Source organism: Achroia grisella, unplaced genomic scaffold (assembly GCF_030625045.1).
Source record: "Achroia grisella isolate CSIRO2021 unplaced genomic scaffold, CSIRO_AGI_Agris_v1 utg2786, whole genome shotgun sequence".
NCBI classification, from domain to species: Eukaryota; Metazoa; Arthropoda; class Insecta; order Lepidoptera; family Pyralidae; genus Achroia; species Achroia grisella.
In genome coordinates, this window is record NW_026712766.1 from 234,199 (window position 1) to 260,993 (window position 26,795).

Genomic DNA, 26,795 nt, shown 5'->3' on the forward strand with positions numbered 1-26,795 from the left:
TTTACATCCTATAATTTCATATTCAAAAACTCAGTAAATACACACAATGGAGTGGGTATTTTAATAAAAGAACATTTTAAATATAATATCATAACTACTACTTTTTATGAATCAGTTCAGAATATATGTATTGCAATAGAAACATCCATAGGCAAATTAAACATACTATGTGTGTATTGTCCTCCTAATGGAAGATTTGATACCAACACACTGAAAAAAGTTCTACTTAGTGCTCCTAAGCCATGTCTCATTATGGGTGATTTTAATGCACATCATATTTTGTTTGGTTGTCATACAAACAATAGTAGAGGTAATAACATATACAATCTCATAGATGAACTTGACTTATGTGTGTTAAATGATGGTAGTCCAACCACCATTCAATCACCAAACAGGCAGGCATCAGCAATAGATATAACATTAGTTAGTCCCCGAATAGCTCCTCTCTGTGAGTGGAAAGTCCATGATGACCCGATGGGCAGCTATCACTATCCAACTCAGGTAAGTGTAAATGTGAGGCCATCAGTGTATGAGGTCCGACCTGTAGAAGAAAAATTTTTATATAATAAAGCAGACTGGTCGAAATATTTTTCTTTATCAGAAAGTATTTTTTCCCACTTAAATGTACATAATAATGTAAATAATGACACACCATTACAATTTTATAATAATTTTGTTAATATTTTATATGACATCAGAGACAAGACAGTACCAAAATCAAAGTTTAAACAAACTATACACACTTTAAGAAAACCAGTGCCTTGGTGGAACAAAACATGTGATGATGCTGTTCAACAGTCTAAGAGAGCCCTTTTACAATATAGAGTTACCCCAACAATTGTTAACTTCATAAATTATAAAAAAGTTGATGCTAAAAAAAAAATAATTCTAAAGGAACAACGCATAGATTCCTGGCAAGAGTTGTGTAGTAGCTTCAATAGAATGACACCTATTTCAAAAATATGGAGTTCCATTAAAAAGTTTAAAAGGATAGGTACATCTTCCAACAAAAATTTTAATGATGACTGGGTACAAAGTTTCTTAGATATGACAGCTCCATCACAATGCAATGATGCAAATTTAGTTGATATATTGAATCAATCTGATAAAAATGATAGTGACTCCTTTCTCAACAGACCCTTTACAAGCTTCATATTTCGCTTAAGAGTAGGAAAGATACAACACCAGGCTTGGACAATATTACATATAAATTAATAAAACAGCTACATCCAAATGCAATTAAAATACTATTAGATATATACAATAAACTTTGGGAGAATTTAATAATACCGGAATCCTGGAAAACCCAGTGTGTTATTCCAATTTTGAAACCAAATAAGGATATTAACTGTGCATCATCATATAGGCCCATTTCCTTGTCATCGTGTCTAGGCAAACTATTTGAAAACATGTTAAAATTACGTTTGGACTACTTTACTGAAACACAGAATAAGTTGCCAGATATTCAGTTTGGATTCAGAAAAGGCAAAAGTTGTTCTGAAAGCTTTGTAACTCTTATATCCCTATTAAAAAAAGCAAAATTAAGTCATTCCAATGTTGTGTGTGTATTTTTAGATGTTAAAGGTGCTTTCGATAATGTAAATATAGAATCCTTAATTCATGTTCTACATAATTTAAATTTCCCCTGTAAAATATTAAACTGGATTTTTAATTTTTTAAAAAACAGAACTGTTTATGTTAAGTATAATAATATCCTACATGGACCTAAATATGTTAATAGGGGAACAATGCAGGGAGCAACCCTGTCCCCTCTATTGTATGGCTTGTATACATCTGAAATCCTCAATTATGTGGATACTACAAAAGTTAACATACTACAGTTTGCAGATGATTTGCTTTTATACACTGAGAGTCAAAGTTTGCCTTTGGCTATAAATAATATAAATACTGCACTAAATCAATTACAAAAGTATTATTCAAATATTCTAAAACTAGAAATCAGTTCAGAAAAAAGCTCTGTGTTAGTATTTAGTAGAGATACATTCACACAAACTAATCTTAAAATTATGTATAATAACAAAATAATACCCATTGTTCATCAACACAAATTTTTAGGTATAGTTTTGGACAATAAATTAAAATTTGATAAACATATAGATTACATTTGTCAAAATGCAATGAGGAGCATAAATATTTTGAGATGTTTAGCAGGAACTTACTGGGGCTCTGATCCCAAAACACTCAATATACTGTATAAAAGCATAGTCAGAAGTCATTTTGATTATAGTAGTTTAGCCTATATGACTGCTAGTACCACGTTGTTGAGGAAATTAGATGTTATACAAAATATAGGGTTGAGAATCATTAGTGGAGCTATGCGTTCCACGCCTATAAATAGTATGGAAGTTGAAAATTGTATACCTCCATTGTCTCTAAGACGTTTGCAACTGGCAGAAAGATTTTGTATAAAGGAATTATCTTCCAGTAATAGTATTGTGCTTAAAAATATTTTATATCCTGCACAGCTTTCTCAGTTAGTTGTAGGTTCCCCCATATCAGCATCTGTTATTATTTCAGGATCATTACCTGAAATTTCAATAATAATGACACATGTTAAAAATGCTACAGGTGGAATATATATAAATGACAAATGGCCAGTATACAAATGTCCATATGATTCACTAATCTGTTTCCTTGACACTACATTTCATTTAGATTTAATATATAACAAATATGACTTTGCAGAATTTTTAAATAAGAAATCAGAATTTTATGTTATTTATACCGATGGTTCTAAAAATTTAAATGATGTTAAAGCAGCTTATTATGATCCACAAAAGAAATATACTAAATGTATTAAACTCAAAAGTAATTGCAGCATCTTTACAGCCGAAAGTTATGCTATATTAAGTGCTTTGTTATATGTTAATAACCTTGTAAATAATGTAAATATACTAATAGTTACTGATTCAAGAGTGTATTGGAGACTTTATCCAGTGGCAATTGTACATATAAACAAAATTATATTATATATGAAATAAAAAATAGGTTAATAACTTTAAGTAAAAATAAGAATGTAGAATTTGTATGGGTACCCTCACACAGTGGCATACCTGGAAATGAGGTCGTAGACTTGGCAACTCGTCAACAATATGATGAAGATCAGACAGACATTTTGAAAGTGCCATTTACCGACTACTACCAATATTTTAAAAGTAACTTACGAAGAGTGTGGAAAGAGTACTGGAACATAACCACAGAAAATAAAGGAAAATGGTATGCAGAATTACAGCCAGACTTACCAGTGACACCTTGGTACAGCAAATTCAAATATTACAATAGAAAATTTATCACTATCATCAATCGTCTACGTTTCGGCCATTGTTTAGTTCCATCCCATCTCAACAGAATTAAAATCACAAATGACAACAGATGCAACCACTGTTTCAAGATAAATGCTGACATAAACCATATTATATTTGAATGCCAAGTTTTCAACATACAACGGTTGATTCTTGTCAGTGACATTAGTGACATCGCAAAGGAACACTCACAAAGTATTCCCCGCCGCGTTCAAGATTTGCTATCTCACTTTGCATATTTTATTCCAATATATAACTACATTGTACATACTGTGGAAAAAATTTAATATTAATGAATAATTACTAAAATTGTACTGTCTAAGCTTGTATAATAGTTTATTTCTTATGTTTTGTATTAAATTCATTATAAAAATGTATTCGACTGAAGGACTTGTATCCATGGTCATGAATAAAGCATTATTAAAAAAAATGGTAATACAATGCAGTTATGCGGACATCAGAGTTGTCAAACTGGAATGTCAAATTCTACTTCGAAAGTGTTCGTTCTTTTAATTCGTAAGTATCGATTATAATATAATCGGTAACATAAAGAATAACCGATTTTTGCAAGAGTGATTGCTGCAATTTTGGTATCAATTAAAATATGTATAACATAAATTGTCGCTCATTATAAGCAGTTGTTTCGAGTACAGTATAATAAAGTATAATATCAATGAGTGACTGACATTTATTACGTATTAATGTGGCTCACAATCTTATAGAGAGCGGCTCCAGCGATTATGAATCGTACACGCACTAATCGATGACACGGACTCGATTCATTCGTTCTATGTACAATTCATTCAGTTTTCATTCCAGCAATTTATTTCATTCGATAAATGTAGTATTTTTTTGTATCTCGTTCCTTACGGTTGTGTTGTTTATTTTGTGTTGTATGTGAGAAAGTTTATTATTTATTTGTGTTGATTATCTCATGTTATTGGGTGTTAGATAGCCAGTGTGATCTGCTAAAATGCCTGTGTTTCATACGAAGATTATCGAGAGTATATTGGAGCCGGTGGCCCAACAGGTGAGTGGTTGGCTTGCGCCGTATTTTTAGATGCAAAATCCACTGGCTCGGTGTAGGTGTCAAACACCAAAACTCATTATTGTTATTGTGTGTACACGTTTTCTCATCTTTATTGATGATTATGTCATCAGCCGTTTCAGTATTGGGTGTACATTGGCAATCTTATGAGAACATTACTAATATTGGAGAGCAAATAAGTTAGCCTCGCCGGCAATTTGGTGACTAAGTTTACGATTTTTACGATAGTAAAGTAGCATATATAACTCAGTTATCGATTATAAGAAATATTTTTTAGATCTAATTTTGTTGAATTTCAAAATATTAGCAGTTATTCCTGGCATATTATATACAGTAAACAACATAATTCAAAAAGGTAAACATTAAAAGTTTATTTAGAAAATTTCTGAAAAATAGTGTATACAATAACTATAATTCACTTGAATAAATAAGAATTTCTAATAACTAATTACATTGTATGAATTGTATATTATTATCATAAAAGTTATTTTAATAATTAAACAGATTTTTTAAGTGGCAAAGTCTTGATAAAATTCAATAAGAAAAATTGAGATTCTTGCATGGAAAATTGAATAGTTTGTCTGATATCATCTGATTGTTTTGTTGTACATAACACCTACTATTGTTATGTACAACAAAACAAACACAAGTAAACAAGTAACAGTACTCTTATGCACTTTTGGTAATTAAAACCAGTAATGTTAACATCTTATATAGATAAACTATTTTTTTAGTTTAATTTTCCATACATATGTCACCTGCATCTATTATAAATATGGCAATAGTAACTGAAGGAAAATACCTGTGTGGAAGTTGCATCTTTTACATACATATTATATTTATTTGAGAGTTGAATATTTTACGTTTAATAGATCTTGTTATTGTTAGTCTACTTCTAAAATTTCAACATGCGGAAAGTCATAGTTTTCGAGGAATAAATTTTTGAAATTTTAACTTTATTGAAACCAGTTAGTAAACACTTTTGACATCCGCTCGGCGTTTCGTTATTCATTACATAATTTAAGTTAAACTATTTTTAAAAAGTTTTTGTGCAATTTTTACCTATTTAAATTTAGTTTTTATTGTAATACACATCGAAATCGATTGTAGGTATTGTAAAGTCCTACCAATTTAACAGCACTGGAAGCACGGAGTCTGGGATAGATTTTGATACAAAATTTACCTGTCCTTGAGTCCGTTCTGTCCTAATTCTCATAATCCTCAACATATTTCTATGAACTCCATCTTTGTATATGTGATTCATATGTTTTTCTAATTAACTAATTACTATTGGTAATTAATGGTGAATCAATTTTATAATTAATAAGGTAAATAAGAAGATAAAATTTTGTTATTGCTACAATATCATCATTATTTCATAGTATAAAACAGTCGCTGTCATTGTCTGTCTGTCCCTATGTATGCTTATATCTTTAAAACTACGCAACGGATTTTGAAGCAGTTTTTTTTATAGATAGAGTGATTCAAGAGGAAGGTTTGTATGTATAATACATGTTCATCCGTTCGAAGCTGGGGCGAGTAGTTAGTGAAAATATAATTTAATAAACTGTACCAATAACAAAATTTGTATATAACTAGCTGTGCCCACATTAAATTTACAGACTATATGTTATTCTGATATATAAGCTATATTGCTGTGAAATTTCATCAAAATCTATTCAGTAGTTTTTGCATGGAAGTGTAATAAACATCTGTACATACTCACAATTTTCACATATTTTTTATACAACCTGTATGATCCAACCTGATGGGCTGTATGCCTGTGTGGTACACAGGCATACAGCCCATCTGATGGTAAATGGTTACCATAGCTTACCATTGCCGAAGAAGTTAATAAGATTGATATTTGAGATATTCGAAAGTATTGCTGCATGAGGATAGGTCTTCAATTAAAATTCATTAACTCATTTATTGGTAAGCCAAACACAATACTCACTCACACAAACTAGTCATCAAAGTTAGGCAACAAACTAGTGGCATATGTACATCTCTCTCCGTCTGGAACATGCCCATTTAGATGCATGATTAATGCATTACCTGCTTACCTCTCTTTTAACATGTTAAAGACGGTATGCCCACCAGTGGGTCACTCCGCAACTAAAGCAAATTTACACATTGGGACAAAGTGATCACCTGTGGGCACTTTAATTGAAATAAATGTAGGGGTTAAATAATGTTTACCTCAAATTATTGTAATTGAAATTATGTATTTGTATCAGTTGTCTAGCACCCATAACACAAGCTTTAGCTAGCTTAACTTGGGTCTAGATGGCGCTGTGTGAATTGTCCTGAGATTATTATAATTTGGCATTACTCATGATCTCAAATGGTGCTCTTATATTGATGGTAATGGATTTAAAATGTATGGAGATGAAATGAAGTCATTAGTCACAGTGTTCACACGCAGATGGAGCCGTCTGCATCACAATCTGGACGCAATGGACCGCGAACTAACGAGTTTATCGACCTGTCACTGGCGGACAATTTATTAATTGATTGCCGAGAATCAAGTCCCTATTGTCACCAGCTACTTATTAATAACCATCTTTTCAATATGTTACTTTGAACACAGTAATCATTTAACTAATAATAACACGCGATATTGGTGGCTATCGTCGTGCCAGTCCCGATGGATCGATAATACGAGGCCTGAGCCGAGGTTCGAATCTAGCGGTGCCTTCAGACAATTTTTTTTTATTGTGTCGTTTCGATTATTGTCAGATGTTTTTTTTTGTGGATGATAATGGAATAGTGCACCCGCCTGCGCTAACGGATTACGCTGGCGGGGCACCAGTGGAGGATGATAAGATGAACATGAGGTCAGGTCAATTAGCCCATCGTGACAAATTCACCAGGAATTTAACACGATGGTTTCCAGGGGGAACCGCGTGGAGGTCGACCTGACATGGTACATTGCTAGCAATGAGTTTATCAGTCCACATTACTAACAATCCCCTTTCCCCCCTATTGTCAGATGTTTGTAGCACCTGTAACACTGCGACCTACATAGATCTATTGTGCTCGCCCTTTTTCAAAGTTCGCTACCTAGACCCGTCAGGGACAAGAATTGAAGGATATTCTTAGGAGCGATGGTTTTTATCAGCCGTCAGACTAAAGTCGTATCCGTCAGGCGGGAGTTGGCTTTCAGATGCATAAGTCCTTCCTTTGGTTTGGAGTGTCATCTGCACTCGCTCCCTATTGTCCGGTGAGGCTAAAGGCCAGCAGCAACAGAAGTAGAGTAGTCCGAAACGGAAGGAAGGAGATTGTAGCAATATATCATTGCTCCTTATTATACAAGGCGCAGATCCGGCCGCACATGGAATACTGTTCTCACCTCTGGGCGGGAGCACCACAATACCAGCTACTTCCATTTGACCGCATTCAGAACCGAGCAGCCAGAATCACTGGCAATCAACGTCTACGTGACAGACTCGACCCATTGGCTTTGCGGCGTGATATTGCATCTCTGTGCATCTTCTACCGCATATATCACGGGGAGTGTTCTGAGGAATTGTTCGGATTAATACCAGCTGCTGAGTTTCACCACCGTACCACCCGAAAATCATTGCTCATGTTAGATGGGTCCCCACGCGGTCCCCGTTGGTTAAATCCTAGTTATATAATCACTGAATGATCTCACCTCACCTTATCATCCTCCACTGATGTCGCCAGTGTACACCACGCTACGGGGCCACCCTGCTATTATCATGTACATATAAAAAAAAACCTACAATAACAAAGTCTACCTTGATAATAAGTTTTTGGTTAATTTTCATTATTATTATGAATAAAAATAAAGCCATGGATATTTCAAAATATATTTTAACTGTTTATTTATTTTTGTTGCATTGCATTCCCAAATTAAACAGCAAGCAGTTGGTAAATAATGAAATTCACAGCAGATCAATTATGGATCCAGTTGGGGACAGAATAGAAGAGAAGGGAGGAACTATGCTAATTATTATTATTATTCTTTCATAGATGTGTGGATATATTATAATACATTGGAGATTACCAAAATTAATGAAATTCGTGTAGCTTTTGTTACGTGTTGCACTGACATACAATCATATCTGACATCGATATAGGTATATTTTAGGGTTGCCAACACCAAATTTAAAAAACTAGCATAGGAAGTTGGAAACAACCAGGACAATTTGTGTTTAAAACCAGGACTCAGTAATATACTTGTTATAGTTATATTATAATATTATACAATGTCAATAGGTTAAATTAATAAAATTCAAGTAATGATAATAATCAGTCTTTAATACTTAAAAGTATTTTAAAAAACTCTACAATACGAACAGCCATTACAAAAATGGCGCGCGAATTGTGAAAATACATGATGTTATCACGGCATTTTAAAAACCTAGGACGCTGCGTAAAACTATCCAGGACACTACTGAAACTAGGACATGTCCTGGGAAAACAGGACGGTTGGCAATTCTAGTATATTTTAATAACCGACTCTAAATAAACGTGTTATAAATTTGAACCTTCTGCCTGCTAAGTTTGTAGAGCCGATTCTCAAATGGAATGACCTATTTCAACACGTGTTCTATGTGTATAGTAAACGTGATGTTTAAGATTGTTAGTAATGTGGACTGATGACCTTATTGCTAGCAATGTTTTTTTATAACACGGGACAAACGAGCATGCGGCTCACCTGATGGTAAGTGATTACCGCCGCCCATGAGCACCCGCAACACCAGGGGAATTGCAAGTACGTTGTCGGCATTTTAAAAAGGAGAAAGCACTTTTCTTGAAGGTTTCAATATCGAAGGTGATTCCACAATGTGGTTGTGCGTTACAAAAAGTTTCTAGAAAACCGCACTGTGGAGCACCGCCATTCATCCAGATGATCAGGGTGGTATTTTAGTTTCTGGCGGGTGGTACGGTGGTGAAATGTCGGCCTCTAACCGTACCATGTAAGGTTGACCTCCACGCGGTTCTCCCTTTTTTCTTAACACGTTAAGAAAATCTTCAAAAGACCTTCTGGAGGGTTGGCCGGGTGGTGTGAGGGATTTTTACCCACTAAAAACCATACGGTGTATCTGTAAGCGCCTATGCCATAGCTGGGGTCTTACGGATGATAATGGAATGGTGCACCTGCCTGCGTTAACGGTTTACGCTGGCGGGGCACCAGTGAATGAGTGATAAGATGAGCATGAAGTCAGATCAGTTAGCGCATCGTGGTAAATTTATCATGAATTTAACATGACGGTTTCCAGGCGGTACCGTATGGAGGGCTACCTAACATTGCTAGCAATGGGGTTATTAGTCCACATTACTAACAATCCCTTTTCCCCAAGGAGCTGGAGGTCTCGCATGTGCATTCCACCCCGGACGCTGTTCTGACATATTCCTAGCGAATTTGTGATGGTTACCAGGGAGAATCCTCAGGGTGGGTCAACTGACTTGACCTCATGTTTACTCATCCTCCACTGGTGACTCCACTCCATCCCCGCCAGCGTAAACCGTTGTCGCAGGCCAGTGCACTATTCCATTACGATACATTTAAAAGAACGTGATTTGTTGAGTGTGTTTATTAATGGATGACAATGGAATGCTACACCCGCCTGCGTTAATGGTTTATGCTGGCGGGGCACCAGTGGAGGATGATAAGATGAACACGAGATCAGGTCAGTTAGCACATCGAGACATTCACCAAGAATTTATCACGATGGTTACGAGGGGGCATCGCGTGGAGGTCAACCTGACATGGTACATTGCTAGCTGTTGGATTACGAAATTAATCCTTATAAATTAATATATAAAAGAGAGAGTGGACTGTATTTATTGAAAAGAAAATAATTAATGGAAAAGGAAGTAAAAATACGATTTCGACCTGGAAGAACGTCTTCCACACTCCGAACACCCCAAAGTAAGCAATGTAACACCAAACTTACTCACCTTTGCTCAGGAACGTCCCGATGTGTAGTACTGTTTAGTGGCCACGCACTCTACAGTGTATATTTTCATCAAAAACAATTATATTGTGTTAAATAAATCATTAATTATCTTGTTTTATATAGATAAAAATACGGAGCGTCCTTTTAATTCCAGTTCTTATTTTCAATTGTTTTATTATTATTTTTTTCGACATTTAAGTGGCCACATGTTTTTATATGTGGCCAGTATTGCCGATCGCCCTTTGCTTCAGTAAGCAAGCCGGTGATACAACCTGCTTAGACTAAGGAGGTTCGGAATACAGAACACTAGCAATAAGATCATCAGTCCACATTTAACAATCACCTTTCCATCCTGTTGAGTATGGTTAGGTCAATGTAGGCAGTGAAGTTGGGTCTAGTAAATGTAAAAGTGAAAGCGGTTAACAATAGTGTTACTTAGTTACCTGGCCCGGTTTGAACCTAGGTCTTGTATTATGTAACTGTTATAATGTTTGCCGGAAGTAGACTGTACAATATTGAACACTAACTCGCAACGGCTTCGCACGGGTGTACATGTATTATATATATAAACCTTCCTCGTGAATCATTTTATCAATTAAAAAAAACCGCTTCAAAATCTGTTGCGTAGTTTTAAAGATTTAAGCGGACGGACAGACAGTGGCAGAGGCTTTGTTTTATACTATGTAATGACTAGCTATTCGCCCCGGCTTCGCACGGGTGTACATGTATTAAACATAAAAACCTTCCTCTTAAATCACTCTTTCTATTAAAAAAACACGACACAACACAATCAAAATCGGTTGCGTAGTTTTAAATATTTAAGCATACACAGGGACGGACAGACAGCGACAGTGACGTGATTTTATACTATGTAATGATGCATAGTAAACGAAAATAAAACTTCCTTTTTTTAAAGTGGATTTAAAAGCAGATAGTTTATATTAAGAATTCTTAAGGGTCGGCAACGCGCATGTGACAGCCCTGGTGTTTCAGGCGTCCATAGGCTACGGTAACCGTTTACCATCAGATGGGCCGTATGCTTGTTTGCCACCATCGTAGTATAAAAATAAATGTAGTTTCTTGTTATAATATACACGATGGTCTCACACTAATCATCTCCTATTTAGAGTTTTTTTTTACAATTGACTAGCGACCCCCGCCCAGGCTCCGCACGGGTGCAGTACTAATAGTAAATATACCTACCTACTACAGAATGTCCTTATAAACAACGTTTTTGTCATTAGACAGTACAAACATGTTTTGTTTAGCGCCGCCGGCCGGGCCGGTACTGCCGCACCGCTATGTCCCTACATTTTTTTTTCTTTTTCTTTCAGCATATATTTGTCCACTGCTGGACGTATGCCTCTTGCATAATTTTCCACTTCAGTCTGTCTGTGGCGTGTCTTGTCCAGGTCGGTCCTGCCGTCTTCCTGATATCATCGGACCATCTGGCTGTTGGTCTGCCTACGCTTCTGCTTCCCATCCTAGGTCGCCACATTAAGGATCTGTATGTCCATCTGTTGTCTTTGCTTCGGCATACATGACCAGCCCAACGCCACTTTAGCTGCGCGATTCTTTGGATGATGTCGGTAACTCCAGTGCGTCCCTACATTTTACATCTGTAATATCGCTGGAAAGCTTTGGATGCGAGCAGCGCAGGAACGTCATGGAGATCTTTGGAGGAGGCCTTTGTTCAGTGGACGTCTTCCGGGCTGGGATGTTGATGATGAGACTAGTACTGTACTACAGCACCGACCGTAAAGCAACCAACTCAGTTCACGGGCACCGGTCCAAATTTCTCAATCACAACAACAGGTGGAAATATTATGTAATCTTCTGTTACGTGCCACGTGGTACTTCATTAGTCACGCTTTACAAGACTAGCTGTTACCCGCGACTTTGTCTGTTTAAACTTTTGTCACCTATTTCGCCTTCGTCGAGATGATTCTTTAAGATAAAGGATAGAATATTACAAGTGTAGGCACAATGGCTTCATGTCAAATATCAAGATAAAAAGGAAATTATTTTTCTAACAAACTTAAGTATAGATCATCGTGAGAGGTAAATACCTTAATTGCCATAAAATTATTCTAGTTAATAAAATAATGTATATTTAAGTTTAATAATTTTGAAACAAGATTTGTTTAGTCTTGAAAAGGTAGCAACCAGGTCTGGATATGAAATTACGGATACGGATATCTTTCGGATATAGGAATGATTATTATACCGTATACGGATACGGATGCGGATATGATATTATTTCGGATCATCCGTTAGTTTCGGATAATTTCGTTTACGGATATTAATTTTTTAAGGAATTTCAAAAGTAAATTACAAATAGCTAATAAAGTGGTTACATAACGCGTCTCAATTAGGCTTCGCTCCTTATCGATATCTGTAACTTTTATTTCAGATTCGGTTATGGTGACGGAGCTCCCTAACATCGCTGGTAACAACCATGACGCTCTTATATTGTTACTAGCTGTCCCGGCAAACGTTGTTTTGCCATATAAATTTATAACGCTATAAAAAAATAGGGGTTGATGATAGAAGGGTGAAAATTTAGGATTCTATGTATTTTTGTATGTTGTATCATAAACAAATAGAAACTAAACATTTTGTCTAAAAAATAAAAAAAAAAATTAGGTGTGGACTACCCCTAACATTTAGTGGGATGAAAAATGATGTTGGCCGATTCTCAGACCTACTCAATACGCTCACAAAATTTCATAAGAATCGGTCAAGCCGTTTCGGAGGAGTATGGGAACGAAAACTGTGACACGAGAATTTTATATATATATATATATATATATATATATATTATATACTATATATAGACTATAGTTATTCAACACTATTTCCGTACAGTTGTGAATGATAGATCTCAGGCATGGGAACCCATGTCACTGTCGCCGCTGCATTAGATAACGTTACCAAGGCATTGAAATCCATTGCTACTTGTACTATAACTGTACATAAAATGTATGTATATAGTCTGGTAGTAAGTCCCGTGTCATCTTATATTGTCAACGATAAACAATCTGTTTCTATTCTCGCAGACGCTATCTGTTCTATAATAGCGTATCTACCTATTTTGTTCTCGTTATTAAATCTAATATTTGAAATTAAAACTGCGGTTTTTTACCCCTCACCATCATTGCTTTGCCTTTATCCCATTATTTGTGGTCGGCGTAGTATGTCATTCTATTCCACTGATCTCTATCGGCCGTCATATCTAAGCATACTCTTCATTGCCTTGCACTTATCCCATTATTTGTGGTCGGCGCAGTATGTCATTCTATTCCACTGATCTCTATCGGCCGTCATATCTGAGCATACTCTTCATTGCCTTGCACTTATCCCATTATTTGTGGTCGGCGCAGTATGTCATTCTATTCCACTGATCTCTATCGGCCGTCATATCTGAGCATACTCTTCATTGCCTTGCACTTATCCCATTATTTGTGGTCGGCGCAGTATGTCATTCTATTCCACTGATCTCTATCGGCCGTCATATCTGAGCATACTCTTCATTGCCTTGCACTTATCCCATTATTTGTGGTCGGCGCAGTATGTCATTCTATTCCACTGATCTCTATCGGCCGTCATATCTGAGCATACTCTTCATTGCCTTGCACTTATCCCGTTATTTGTGGTCGGTCAGTATGTCATTTCTATTCCACTGCATACTCTTCTTTTATTCATATCATCTTTCACATCCATATCTCAGCATACTCTTCATTGCCTTGCACTTAGCCCATTATTTGTGGTCGACGCAGTATGTCATTCTCTTCCACTCCTCTCTAACGGTCGGCATATCTGAGCATACTCTTTTATTCATATCATCTTTCACATCCATCCATCTTTTTTAGGGTGTCTATTCGAGCACTATCGAACATGAGCTATTGACAGCCGCTAGGCCGGGACACCTTTCACTTTGCCTTGCGTCTACGACATCACCGCACGCGTACCTTATTAATTAGACAATTAGTTCCTTGTAATATAATAACTCCACTACTCATTTTATTTACGAGTCATCAGCAGTGTCCTCTTCCTTTTTTTACCCCTCTATTAAAAATAGATGATAAACCTTTAGGGCGTGGCAAGTAACCACTCGTCATGCCCAATAGAGTTTGGCAGGAAGACGAAATACTTTGGTAATATTTTATTGAATTAGGTATTGTTTTGCGATAGTGCATTTCATTTTTTTTATTGGGTTGTTTGGGCTATTGTCAGATGTTTGTAGCACCTGTAGCACTGCGACCTACATAGGTCTATTGTGCTTGCCCTTTTTCAGAGTTCGCTACCTAGACCCGTCAGGGTCAAGAATTGAAGGATATTCCTAGGAGCAATGGTTTTTATCTCCTCGGGAAAGAGTGTAAACTTTCCAAAGGAGATATTTCGTTTATGCATGAGAGGGCTACAACCACATAGGATGTGTAGTGGCGTTTCTTCTTTGCAGAGTTTGGCAAAATCTGCAGATCTTTGTTGTGCATAGGCCTAGGTTTGCCATATAAGCCCTGATATAAGGGACAAACGGGCTTCCACTCCTTAGCAGCTCGCATAAGGAAACATGATGGAAAACGGTTGGTTCGAGCAGCTGGGATGTCAACAGTGTATGGTTGGAGCCGCTCTCTACGTCTTGTTTTAAAAGTATTACAGGTTATACCTATTTCAGACACTAGCTCCTCACAGCAAATTCATTCATTCATTTTATTTATTCATTTTCAAACCTACAAATATTATAAAGTTGATTATACATTCCCGCACTCGGCGAACCTGTATCGCGGGAGTCCACAAAAGAATTGCCAAATAATTAATTAACTATTACAGATCAGCGAGTAGAGTAGATTTGACATATCAGACGAATAAGATATTTTAGTTTGATTTCTTGATTTTGACGACCTCGGTGGTCTAGCGGTCTAGCACACCGCTTTACGCTCGATGGACGCGGGTTCGATTCCTCGCACGGCACAAACATTTGTATTCATGAGTATGATTGTTTATATCGGTCTGGGTGTCTTCTATGTATAATATGTATGTATTTACGAAAAAAAATCTATGTATTTGTATCAGTTATCTAGTACCTATAACACAAGCTTTAGCTATCTTAACTTGGGTCTAGATGGCGCTGTGTGAATTGTCCTGAGATTATTATTATTATTATTTCATAAAAAAACAGATCAATAGTTGATTACATAAACATTAAATAAAATAAACCGAAAAAACAAAATATAATAAGAGAAATATAAAGAATACTACATGTAAAATTGCTATCATGTTTGTGAGGAGAAATAAAGAATAGAATGGAATAAAATAGAAAATAATTTATTAAAATAAACTTCAATTAAGCACTTTTGAATAGTCAAAAATTTTTTTTAAAGCTACCGCTTATTCTGAAAGCTGTCTCATAACAAGAAGAATAAGCAAGAAAACAAATAAATTATGAATGATAATGTTTTTTAATAACTCTAAAGAGTTCCATAGAGAGCATATAGGATTATATAGCTTTACAACGGTGTACGGTTTCCCATGGTCAAAATTATGCAATTCCCAGCATTATCAGAGACATGTTATTTTTCCCCATTGTCACATCGGTGGCGACGTGTAATTAGGGCAGGTAACCTCGCCGACATCCGGCAAGATGCGAACTGTTCACTGTCTATTTATACCAGTCTATTGATGGCTGGGCTTGGCCCTTCACCGCGCGCTGACGACTCGTTCCAGAAGGTTACTCTCTATCTGTGTGCCGAATATATCTTAACAGAGGTAATCAGGCTGCTTTTTTTAATGGAATGGTACATCTGCCTGTGGTAAAAGTTTACGTTGGCGGAGAATCAGGAGGGTGACGCAATGGTCAGCCATCGTGACAAATTTACCAAGTGGAACTGTATGGAAATCAACCTGACATAGTGCATTCTGACACAGTCCTTTGCTAGAAATATATTATGTTGGCCTGATGGAGAAATAGTTAATAATATCAGTCCTTATGATTAACAGTACCCTCCATCATCAACAGTACCCTTTCCTCCATCAGGCTAAGGCTGTATCTTCTATCAGAAAGATCCTGATGACTATTTCAACGCTCTTTCTATGTAGATACTTTTGACTGGGGAAAATAGCGCAAGGTCTAGTGTTGTTCTTCTTTTAGTTCATATCTAATGACAAAATAGAGATTCCATGTTCACTAAAGGCAAAAAATAGAAATAATCTTTATTTAAATAAACTCATTACAAGCACTTTTGAATAGTCTTATTTTGATTCTACCACTCATTCGGAATGCATCATCACAAGAAGTATGAGCAAGAAACTTGTGTGTTGTTCTTTTGAATAGAAGTTAGTTTCTTTTCCCGTCTATTTACACCAAAACATTGCTGCTTCTATTGTACATACACTCGATTCTTTTTTCAATAATCCTTCCATCCTGCAGAATGGACAGGATTTAAATATATTCTTCAACTGAAAATCAGCGCTGGAAACTATTTCCAGCATTATGCTGAGTTGTGGTCCACATTGACTCCGTTTTTTAATGTGTAAATTATTCTTGTATTTCTTATGTTATTACTGTAAAAACGAGTTAATAAAATTCTATTCTATTCTATATTCCTTGTTGATTCTTGGATAGGCGATGTAACGTAGTTTGATAGAATATTCTGCAGGCGCAAATCTTTCGAGAATCAAACCAGTGAGTAGGTGTTCGATTTCATGATTGTCATTCCAGTATTAGATATTGATATAGTAGTACAATATTTTCGGGATCTTTTCATAATTATGTTACACATTAAGTTTGTTTCAATAAAGTACAACTACGAACCTAAAATTAAAAACCTTAAAAAGTATAAATATATTATCAAAAGGAGTCCCTAGGCAAGGTACCGAAGATACTGGCAGCGTTCCCCCTTTGAATGGCTAGACTAATTCTTTATCCGAGGTAGCTGCCAGCTCTTCGGTCATCTGTGATGTCGACTAACCTTTTTGTTATTTCCTTGAAAAGTCTTATAACGCTAGGACCCCACGGACCAAGGGTCTCGACACCGAATGGGACAAAGTTATATTCGGAGCCTAAACCTCTGTATTTTGCATGCTTTAGCTTTTTCAGCCGCTTCACAAGCCGCACCAGGTCTGTTATTGGTTCCATGTAGATGGGATGGGGCCAGTGTGTCTGAACAGGTTGCATCCCATACCAGCACCCGGTCATCTTCCATGTAGTACAATTACATAGTATGTAAGCATAACAATATGTTGTTATATATAAGACTAGCTGTACCTACTCCCGACTTCGTCCGCATGGAAATTAACTTTTTTTTTTTAATAAAATAATTTTTCTAAAATAAAAATAGCCTAAGTTACTCCTTATTACATCAGCTACCTGCCAAAAATCGGTCCAGCCATTTCAGAGATTAGCCGGAACAAATAGACAGACGCACAGACATATTAATCTATACATACTAAAAATAAAATTGAAATGTCTGTTTGTAATATTGAAACAACCGGTTTTTACTACATGCACATATAAATACGGTACATACAACAAAATATATTTTTTTTATGTACAATTTTTGGCTATCTGTCTGTCTGTTTGTTCCGGTTAATCTCTGAAATGGCTAGACCGATTTTCACGGGACTTTTATTGGCAGGCAGCTGATGTCATAAGGAGTAATGTCGGCTACTTTTATTTTACAAAAATAAAGTTAAATTCCGCAGACGAAGTCGCGGTTGCAGTTAGGCTTTTTTTTTTCTCTTTATTTTGGCAACAAACAGTCGTTATAAACACATATAAATATACAAATAAAAGTAATTTTTACGATAGACATTGAGTGCCGAAAATTTTTTACTTAATTTTATTTTTAGTGAGCCTAGTGGACTAAAATAAAAACAAAACAATACAAATACGAAGAAAATGAATAAGAAAAATGAGTATGAATAAGAAATAAGAGTATTACAATACAAACATTATAATAATTCTTAAGTCTTAAATATTTATAGAGAGAACGGTCTGCAAGCGACAAACAGATCAAAGTGATTCCATCATTAATGAACTACGAACTACTTGTGGCTTGTTTATTCTAATGCAGCAGTGGACAGTGGGGAATCTATTCGCGTAACTCACGATGTAAATAAAAGCTAAAAGGAATATGGTGAATAAAAACTAAAAGCGCGGAATACTAAAATAAACGGACGATATTTAGTTTGCCGATCCTATATTTATAGAGGCGGTGAGAAGCACTTCACGGTACTGCACTGTTATTATGCGTTCCTGGTACTCCAAGCGGACGGTTGTGTAGAATTTCTTTGTTAGTCCTTACTAATATTATAAATATGAAAGTAGGGGGGTGTTTGTTAGGCTTTCACACAAAAACTACTGAACCGATCATCATGAAATTGTACACATGTTCTTGGAGGTATTTATTAAAAAAAAATTATAAAAAAAATATGAATATTTTGCTAATTTAAAAAAAAACGTGATGTGAAATATCTTTATTCATATCATAAGAGTCCGTAATAGACCTACTATTACGAACTCTTATGATATGTCAAATCTACCGTCAGTTCGGAATGATTTCGAGATGAAAGGAACTGATAAGGAACTATTCTACAGCTACTGTTCTTTTCAAATAAATGTTTTCCAATAATACAGATTCATTTAAATTGAAATTTGGAGGAATGGAGCGATTACTTCAACGCCAGCAGCCAGTAATGAAGTTATGCGAGCGAAGCCGCGGGTATAAGCTAGTATAGAATATTGTTTGGTTGGTTATTAGTATAAATTATGATAGTTACATTTAGATATACTATTAGTTAGTTCCTGACATATAACGCTGTAAGGAATGGGTTATTTGAAAATGGTTTACGTAAAAATAAAACAGTACTGCTATTACTCTATGGTTAGGTACGTAATCATAGATTAGCCTTGCCAAACACAAATTAAAAAAGAGAACACAATTTAGTTTAAATTAAAAACAGGACGCAATAATTGCAATTGCAATAGTTAAATTATTAAATATCGAAAATAGGTGAGACGAAGATCAAGTAAATATAAAAAATTAAATTTTTTAATAAAATAATATGGTAATTTTTTAATTTTGAATATAAAAACGGAATTTTAAAACCCAAGACGCTACTTAAAAACTATTCAGGACGTTGCAGGACAGTATGAAAACTAAGACATGTCCTGGGTATACAGGACGGTTTATTAGTCTACCATAGAGTAATATCAGTACGGTTTATTAGCTATAGCGTATCTGCATCAGGTGATATGATATAATTCGGCTGTATTATTTTTGCTCTGTGACTCACGTTTTGTTACTGGCTGCTTATAAACCTTGTAATAGGTAGTTCATTTTCGCGCCTCCTAATGGCGCCTAAATTTAAAATTGGAACGGTGTAACCGTTTCATAATAGTTTTGCGCGCTGTTTGTTATCTTTTTAAAAATGTTTCGTATATGTTTACTTATACTATCGTATGTAAATACATAAGTTGTTTAAAATGTACTTGTTTTTAAGTATGTATGAGTAATATCTTGTGCTTGCTGTGTCCGCGATTAGGAATAGTGACCGGATAGTATTTTTAATTATTTAGACTACTTATTTAACAAATAAGACATATATGTATAATAATTAATGAGTTTTATACTACTACTAGCTGTTCCCGCGACTTCGTCCGCGTGGAATTTAACTTTATTTTTCTAAATAAAAGTAGCCTAAAGAACTAAAAAATATTTTGTTATAAATTTATTCGGTCCATTAGGTACTGATAGGCTCAAACTAATACATTTACATCCTGCATCATCTCTTATTTTATCCCCATGGGGGTTGAATTTATCGAAATCCTATTTAAGCGAACGTCTTCATCATAGTAGCTCCGATGTTTAATTTCAGTTCAATCAGTCGAAAATTTAGATTTTATACAAACTTTCATCCCCATTTTTATCCCCTTGGGGGTAGAATTAATCAAAATCCTTTCTTAACGGATGCCTACGTCATAACATCTACCTGTATGCTAAATTTCAGCCCGAACCGTCCTGTGTTTTAGGCTGTGCGTTGATAGATCACTATGTCAGTCACCTTTGAGTTATATAAACAAGCATACGGGCCATCTAATGATAAATGGTTAACTAACCCAAATAAGAAATAAAGCAAAAAGTTTTATCGCTCTAGCTTAAAAAATAAAGAATTTTGCTAATCTGCAACATCGTACATAATTTGGAACATCGGGCGGAATAATTTATTATTTTACTAATGTTACTTACTTTTGTTGACTTTAGTAAAAGTGGCATCACTATCTGTCTCGCTCACTCATGGCAAACATGTCCTCTATCCATCTCTCTGTATATGTAGGATAAGTATTTATGTTATTACAATTCTCGGTCCAAACTACCCATACTCCTATCATTAGACTTATCTTAAGAGATCTTGATCTAAGATATTTAGATTGGATTATATTTTTGTTAGATTCTGCCGGATGCTGCATCACTAAAGAGAGATGTCATCAGTCCGGTCATCTCTGTCAATATAGCGAGTCGTAAATATCGAAATAGTTTTATATATGTTTTATCACCTTACCCACCTACGGGGTGATTTCATCTTTGTTTCTCCACAGTTTGGTAACATTTAGTTTAGAAAATTTATTGTGGTGCCAGTTTTGGAGATTATTAATACTAAAAGTAAACGTGTAGGTATGTCTTATCTTAATAATATTATAAACGAATGTTTGTAAGTATGGATGTCTGTTGCCCTTTCACGCAAAAAGTACTGAACTGATTTTGTTGAGACTACAGTAATATGGCGTATGCATCAGAATAACATATAGGGCCTATATATTTGTCGCGGGTTAAACAGCGGGCACGTGTGAATACAAACTACCAACCTGAACTAATTTATTTAGGCTCAAATATAACACAATAAGATTAAATCAGTCGTAGTGATAAGAGCAGACCAGTCCCTACAAGCAGCACTCGTTCACGAGTCTCAAAGTGCACGAGTGCTGCTTGTAGGGACTGGTAACAAATAAACAAAATTTCCCGTAATACTGAGTTACTGAAGTCGCTGGCGGAAGACCCAAAAAAAAACAATTTTTATAAGTAAACTAAATTTAATTCTATAAATTAATTATTACAATTATATAGGTGTCTTCGGATCGATGTGTGATCCGTAAGTGCAATTATATAAATATAAAAATCAGGGAAATGGGTGTCATTGCTGTGGGGACTAAAATGCTGATTCGACGCAGGTGGTTTTCTCGGTAGCGCACCTTCTTGCGTCATGCTTGGTGGTCCGATCCGATCGCCGTTGAGGATGTGTCGTAATACTTGCTAGGTATCTACTATAACAACTGTAATAACAAAATATCCTCGCCCTAAATTTAGTTCAGTTTATTTAAAACTACATTTTAAACATTCATCCTTATCTCTGTATAACAAACCACTTACAAAGCAGACAAAACCGATATATCTTTATATATAAAAATAAAATAATAAAATGTCCTGATATGTGGCGGCGTGGTGGGCCGGGTCATTGGGATCCCTAAGATATGGTCGAGCGCAGTGATGACTGGCTCATACGTCATACTCGTGAACGAGTGCTGCTTGTAGGGACTGGTCTGCTCTTATCACTACGACTGATTTAATATTATTGTATATTTGACCCTAATAAATTAGTGCTGGTTGGTAGTTTGCAATCACACGTTTCGAATTGTAAATGTTAACTTACAAAGATTGTTTAAAAGAGCAACACACAAGTTTCTCGCTCGTTCTTCTTGTGATGAGACAGCTCTCCGAATGAGCGGTAGATAAAAAAAAATGTTATGACTATTCAAAAGTGCTTAAATTAAGTTTATTTGAATAAATGATTTTCTATTCTATTCTGTAAAAATTACGTGTATTTGTCCGCGATGGACTCCTAAACTACGGTTCAGTAGTTTAGGAGTCCATCGCAAATTTGATTTGCACATTGTGTGCAATTGGATCCAACCTGAAAGATAGGATAGCTTACATCTCAATTTATAGTCGCAATGTTATTTTATTCAAGAATCACAGCAACGCGTGGCCGGCTATGATAGTACATAGATATATTGTTTTCGTAGGTAAATACACTCACCCAGACCGATATAAAAAAATCATACTCATGAATACAAAATAAATGTTTGTACCATGCAAGGATTCGAACCCGCGACCATCGGACGTAAAGCGGTGTGCTAAACCGCTAGACCATAGAGGCCGTCAAATGTTATAGTTTTAAATATTGGCGCAACATTTTTAATTTCACCATGAGAGCACAAGTTGCACGTGGGCGCTGACCATATGGTATCTACATTTGAATGTAGAGTTGCGTGGTCGACAACCATGTGTTGCGTTGGCTTTCAAGACCATACGACTATTATACAAGATTAGCTGTACCCGCGACTTCGTCCGCGTGGAATTTAACTTTATTTTTCTAAAATAAAAGCAGCCGAAGTTACTCCTTATTACGTAAGATACCTGCCAATAAAAGTCCCGTCAAAATCGGTCCAACCATTTTGAGAGATTAGCCGGAACAAACAGACAGACAGATAAAAATTGTAAAAAATGTTACTTCAGTGTATGTATCGTATTTATATTCATATGCATGTAGTAAAAAACAGGCTATTTCAATATTACAAACAGACACTCCAATTTTATTTATATGTATAGACTAGCTGTACTCGAGACTTCGTCATCGTGGAATTTAATAAAAAAGTTTTAGAGAATTATGCTAAAATAAAAGTAACCTAAGTTACTTTTTATTACATCAGCTGATGTAATAAAAAGTAACCTGCCAATAAAAGTCCCGTCAAAATCGGTCCAGCCATTTCAGAGATAAATCGGAACAAATACACAGACAGAGAAAAATGTTATTTTGGTGTATGTACCGTATTTATATTCATATTCATGTAGTAAAAAACGGTTATTTCAATATTACAAACAGACACTCCAATTTTAACTGAATTATAGCATCACAAGTGCTGTTTCTTTCAAGTAGTGGTTCCACTGAACCATGCTGCAGTGACTGCATTCGAGCTATTTTGATGTGATGGATATAAAAGCTCAATTATAAGTAAAAGTTCTAGAAACTTCCAACTAGTGTACAAGTGTATAATGTACACATTGGCCTGCCGCAGTGTACAAGCGGCGCGCCCTTGACCCACTCGCTGTGAGATAACTCCGACGGTCGCTCCAGTCTCCGCACCGACCTCGCAGCCGGTGATCACATTTTACCTCAAATCTTAATCTTATAATATATACTTTATTGCACTTTTAAATACAAGTTTTGAATATATGTTGTTAAAACAACAAGGTCCTAAGGGTACTAAACATAACGTATAAACCAAAACACTACACTCGTGTATCTTATATTAATAATTTCGTCGGTACGGTAGACTCGAACGAAACCTTATGTGAATAACAAAACATAAAAAAATATTGATTTCGAGTCGACAACATATATCCGCAAAATTCGGATTATGGAGTATTTCGTTAAATTCTAATGACACTGACAAACAAACCGCAGTCGCCATCTTTTCATTTCACTAGCATTTTCTTCGGTCGTTGACTTTTCGCGAAAATATTGTTTTTGACACTTTTTTATGATAAAAGAGTATGTGTTTTTTCTTTAAATCTGAAATAGGCCGATTGCGAGACAAATTTGGCAATTTTTTTTAATTTGTTTTACGGCTCTGGATACAAGTCCTTTTTAGCCCAATTTAAAGTTTAACAAAAAAATAAAAACTTTTGCACTTTTTATTTACTATATTTATTAAATACAATGAACGATGCTTTACAAATCTATGCCTTGCTTACTTTTAATATTCCATGAGAAGCGATGTCTACAGAAATATCTACCCACATTTCACCCGAGCGAAGTTTTCATCTAGTATAAGGTTTATTGGTAGGTTTAAAATACAGGTACAGATACAAAAATATTACAAATAACATATGGGAAATCAATAAAACGAAACATTAGCGCGTTTCAATTTTGTTATAGCGCCATCTATTGGCGTTGAATGGAAACACTATTGTTTCACTTATTACTATCTATTTAAACCTTAACATATGTTATAAGTTTTGTTAACAAAAAATAAATAACAGTGGACTCGAAGTTACAATGGGGGCCCCATATTTCAAAATTAGCCAGTAGACTTAGTTCTGCTGCTTATGCAATTAGAAGGATAAGGCAATTAACAGACGTGGCGACGGCAAAACTTGTATATTTTAGTTATTTCCATAGCATTATGTCATATGGCATACTGCTATGGGGTAAATTGCCGATATAAATACTATATTTATTTTACAAAAGAGAGCCATACGTTCTATTTATGGTATGGGTTCTAGAGAGTCATTACGTCAATGCTTTAAACAATCAAATATCCTCACCGTTGCCTCACAGTACATTTATGAAAATATTATGTATACAAGGAAAAACTTAGATAGTTTCAAGAAATTAAAGACTGTACAAGTAGAAACTTACGCAATAAAAATAAGCTAATTTTACCTAAATGCCGTCTACACAAAGTTAGTAATTCATTTTATGGTAATTGCGTAAGATTCTATAATAAACTGCCAGAGTCTACGCTAAATCTTACAGAGAGGCAATTCAAATCTTATATTAAACAAATGTTATGTAAAAAAGCCTATTATAAGATAGATGAATTTATAGATGATAGCAATATATAGCAAGAATAAGTTTATTTGCGGACAACGTTATAATTTTAATTTTCATACTGCTTTCTTGATATATGATAGCGTAGCGGCTTTTGTATTGATTGCCGCATGCATCCTTATGTAAAGTGCGAATACTGTAACTACCATATAGTAATTTTTGTAGCTGTGACGTGGTCGTGTGGAATGAGTAGTCATGCTCACTAAAATGTCCAGACATGTGGCGGCGTGGTGGGCCGGGTCAATGGGCTCCCTAAAATATGGTCGAGCGCAGTGATGGCTGGCTCATCCGTCATACTCGTGAACGAGTGCTGCTTGTAGGGACTGGTCTGCTCTTATCACTACGACTGATTTAATCTTATTGCATGATTATATTTGACCCAAAAAATTAGTGCTTGTTGGTAGTTTGTATTCACACGTTTCGACTTGTAAATGTAAACTTACAAGGATTATTTAAAAGAGCAACACACAAGTTTCTTGCTCGTTCTTCTTGTGATGAGACAGCTTTCCGAACGAGTGGTAGATAAAAAACAAATTGTTATGACTATTCAAAAGTGCTTAAATTAAGTTTATTTGAATAAATGATTTTCTATTCTATTCTATTCTATTCTAAAAAAATATTCATCATCAGTTGGACTAATCCACTCTTCTTTCTCTATTAAACTTTAATACGAGATTCAGATAACGCAACCATAATTATAACACCTTCTATCTCCAGGTTTACTCAAATAATACTTCTTATTATAATCCAATAGTTCGAATGTGTCGCCAATACAATGAAATTCTTGTCTCGAATAGAAATATAGATATTTTTCATTCAACACTGGTCCAGGTCTAGAGACAATTAAATTTCCACCGTAAAGAGACAAATTATATTTAATATTGTACCAATATAAATAAAATTCTGTTAACATGATAATTCATTGCATTACGTAGTTATAAATCATTTTCTATTTAGTTTACTTTTCATTAGGGGCCGTTCAAGTATTACGTAAGCAAATTTATTACAATTATTTACCCCCCATCTCCCTTGTCAGCAAAAGTAAGCAAAGCTCTTACCCCCTCCCCCCATGCTTACGTAAACATTTTTCAATTAATGTATTGTTTTTTTTTTTAGCAAAGACGATGTGAGGGTTGACATTTGCGTAAAAAAGTAAATAATTACCGATGACGTAATCATCATCTAGACTCCCCCCCCACCCCCCAGTCATCCAAAATAAGCAAACCAAAGCCCCCCCCCCCCCCCCCCCCCCAAATAGTGCTTACGTAATACTTGAACGGCCCCTTATATAACCTTATCTAGCTATCTATCTATATCTGGCTGAGACACCGAAAGAGTTGCAGACCATGCTAGATATGCTTGATCAAGAAAGTTCCTGTATAGGTCTCGAAACAAATTCGAACAAAACTAAAATAATGACTAACAGCCTAGAAATACCTATCAAAGGAAAAGAACATAAAATTGAATATGTAGACCAGTATATATATTTAGGCAAACAAGTATCATTTAACAAATTAAATAATGACGAAGAAATAGGAAGGAGATGTAATATAACATGGAAAAAAATTTTGGTCACTTAAAGAAATTTTCAAAGGTAACTACCCCATATACATGAAGAAATTAGTGTTTGATACATGCCTTTTGCCCTGTTTAGTATATGCCAGCCAAACATGGACGTTTACAAAAAGAACATCACAAAAAATTTTAACAACACAAAGAGCAATGGAGAGATGTTTACTGGGAATAAGAAAGAAACATAAAGTAAGAAGTGAAAAAATTAGACTGCAAACGAAATTAACCGACGCAGTCAACCAT

General features: G+C 35.4%; 1 protein-coding gene and 1 long non-coding RNA gene across 2 annotated transcripts in view; one reads left to right on the forward strand and one right to left on the reverse strand.

The window, feature by feature from the left end:
- Positions 1-222: 222 nt before the first annotated feature.
- On the reverse strand, positions 223-3,610 carry LOC131843121 (uncharacterized). Its single transcript, XR_009357517.1, has 3 exons — positions 3,264-3,610; positions 2,383-2,547; positions 223-541 (listed from the first exon to the last, which is right to left on the reverse strand). It is a non-coding gene; the product is annotated as an uncharacterized LOC131843121 (long non-coding RNA).
- Positions 3,611-4,200: 590 nt separating this feature from the next.
- The window catches only part of LOC131843106 (vinculin), a 67,781-nt gene continuing 45,186 nt past the window's right edge, over positions 4,201-26,795 (forward strand). The window contains exon 1 of the mRNA XM_059191703.1: positions 4,201-4,353. Coding sequence (XP_059047686.1) covers positions 4,297-4,353 — 57 coding nt within the window. The 5' untranslated portion in view covers positions 4,201-4,296. The remainder of the gene's footprint in view (positions 4,354-26,795) is intronic.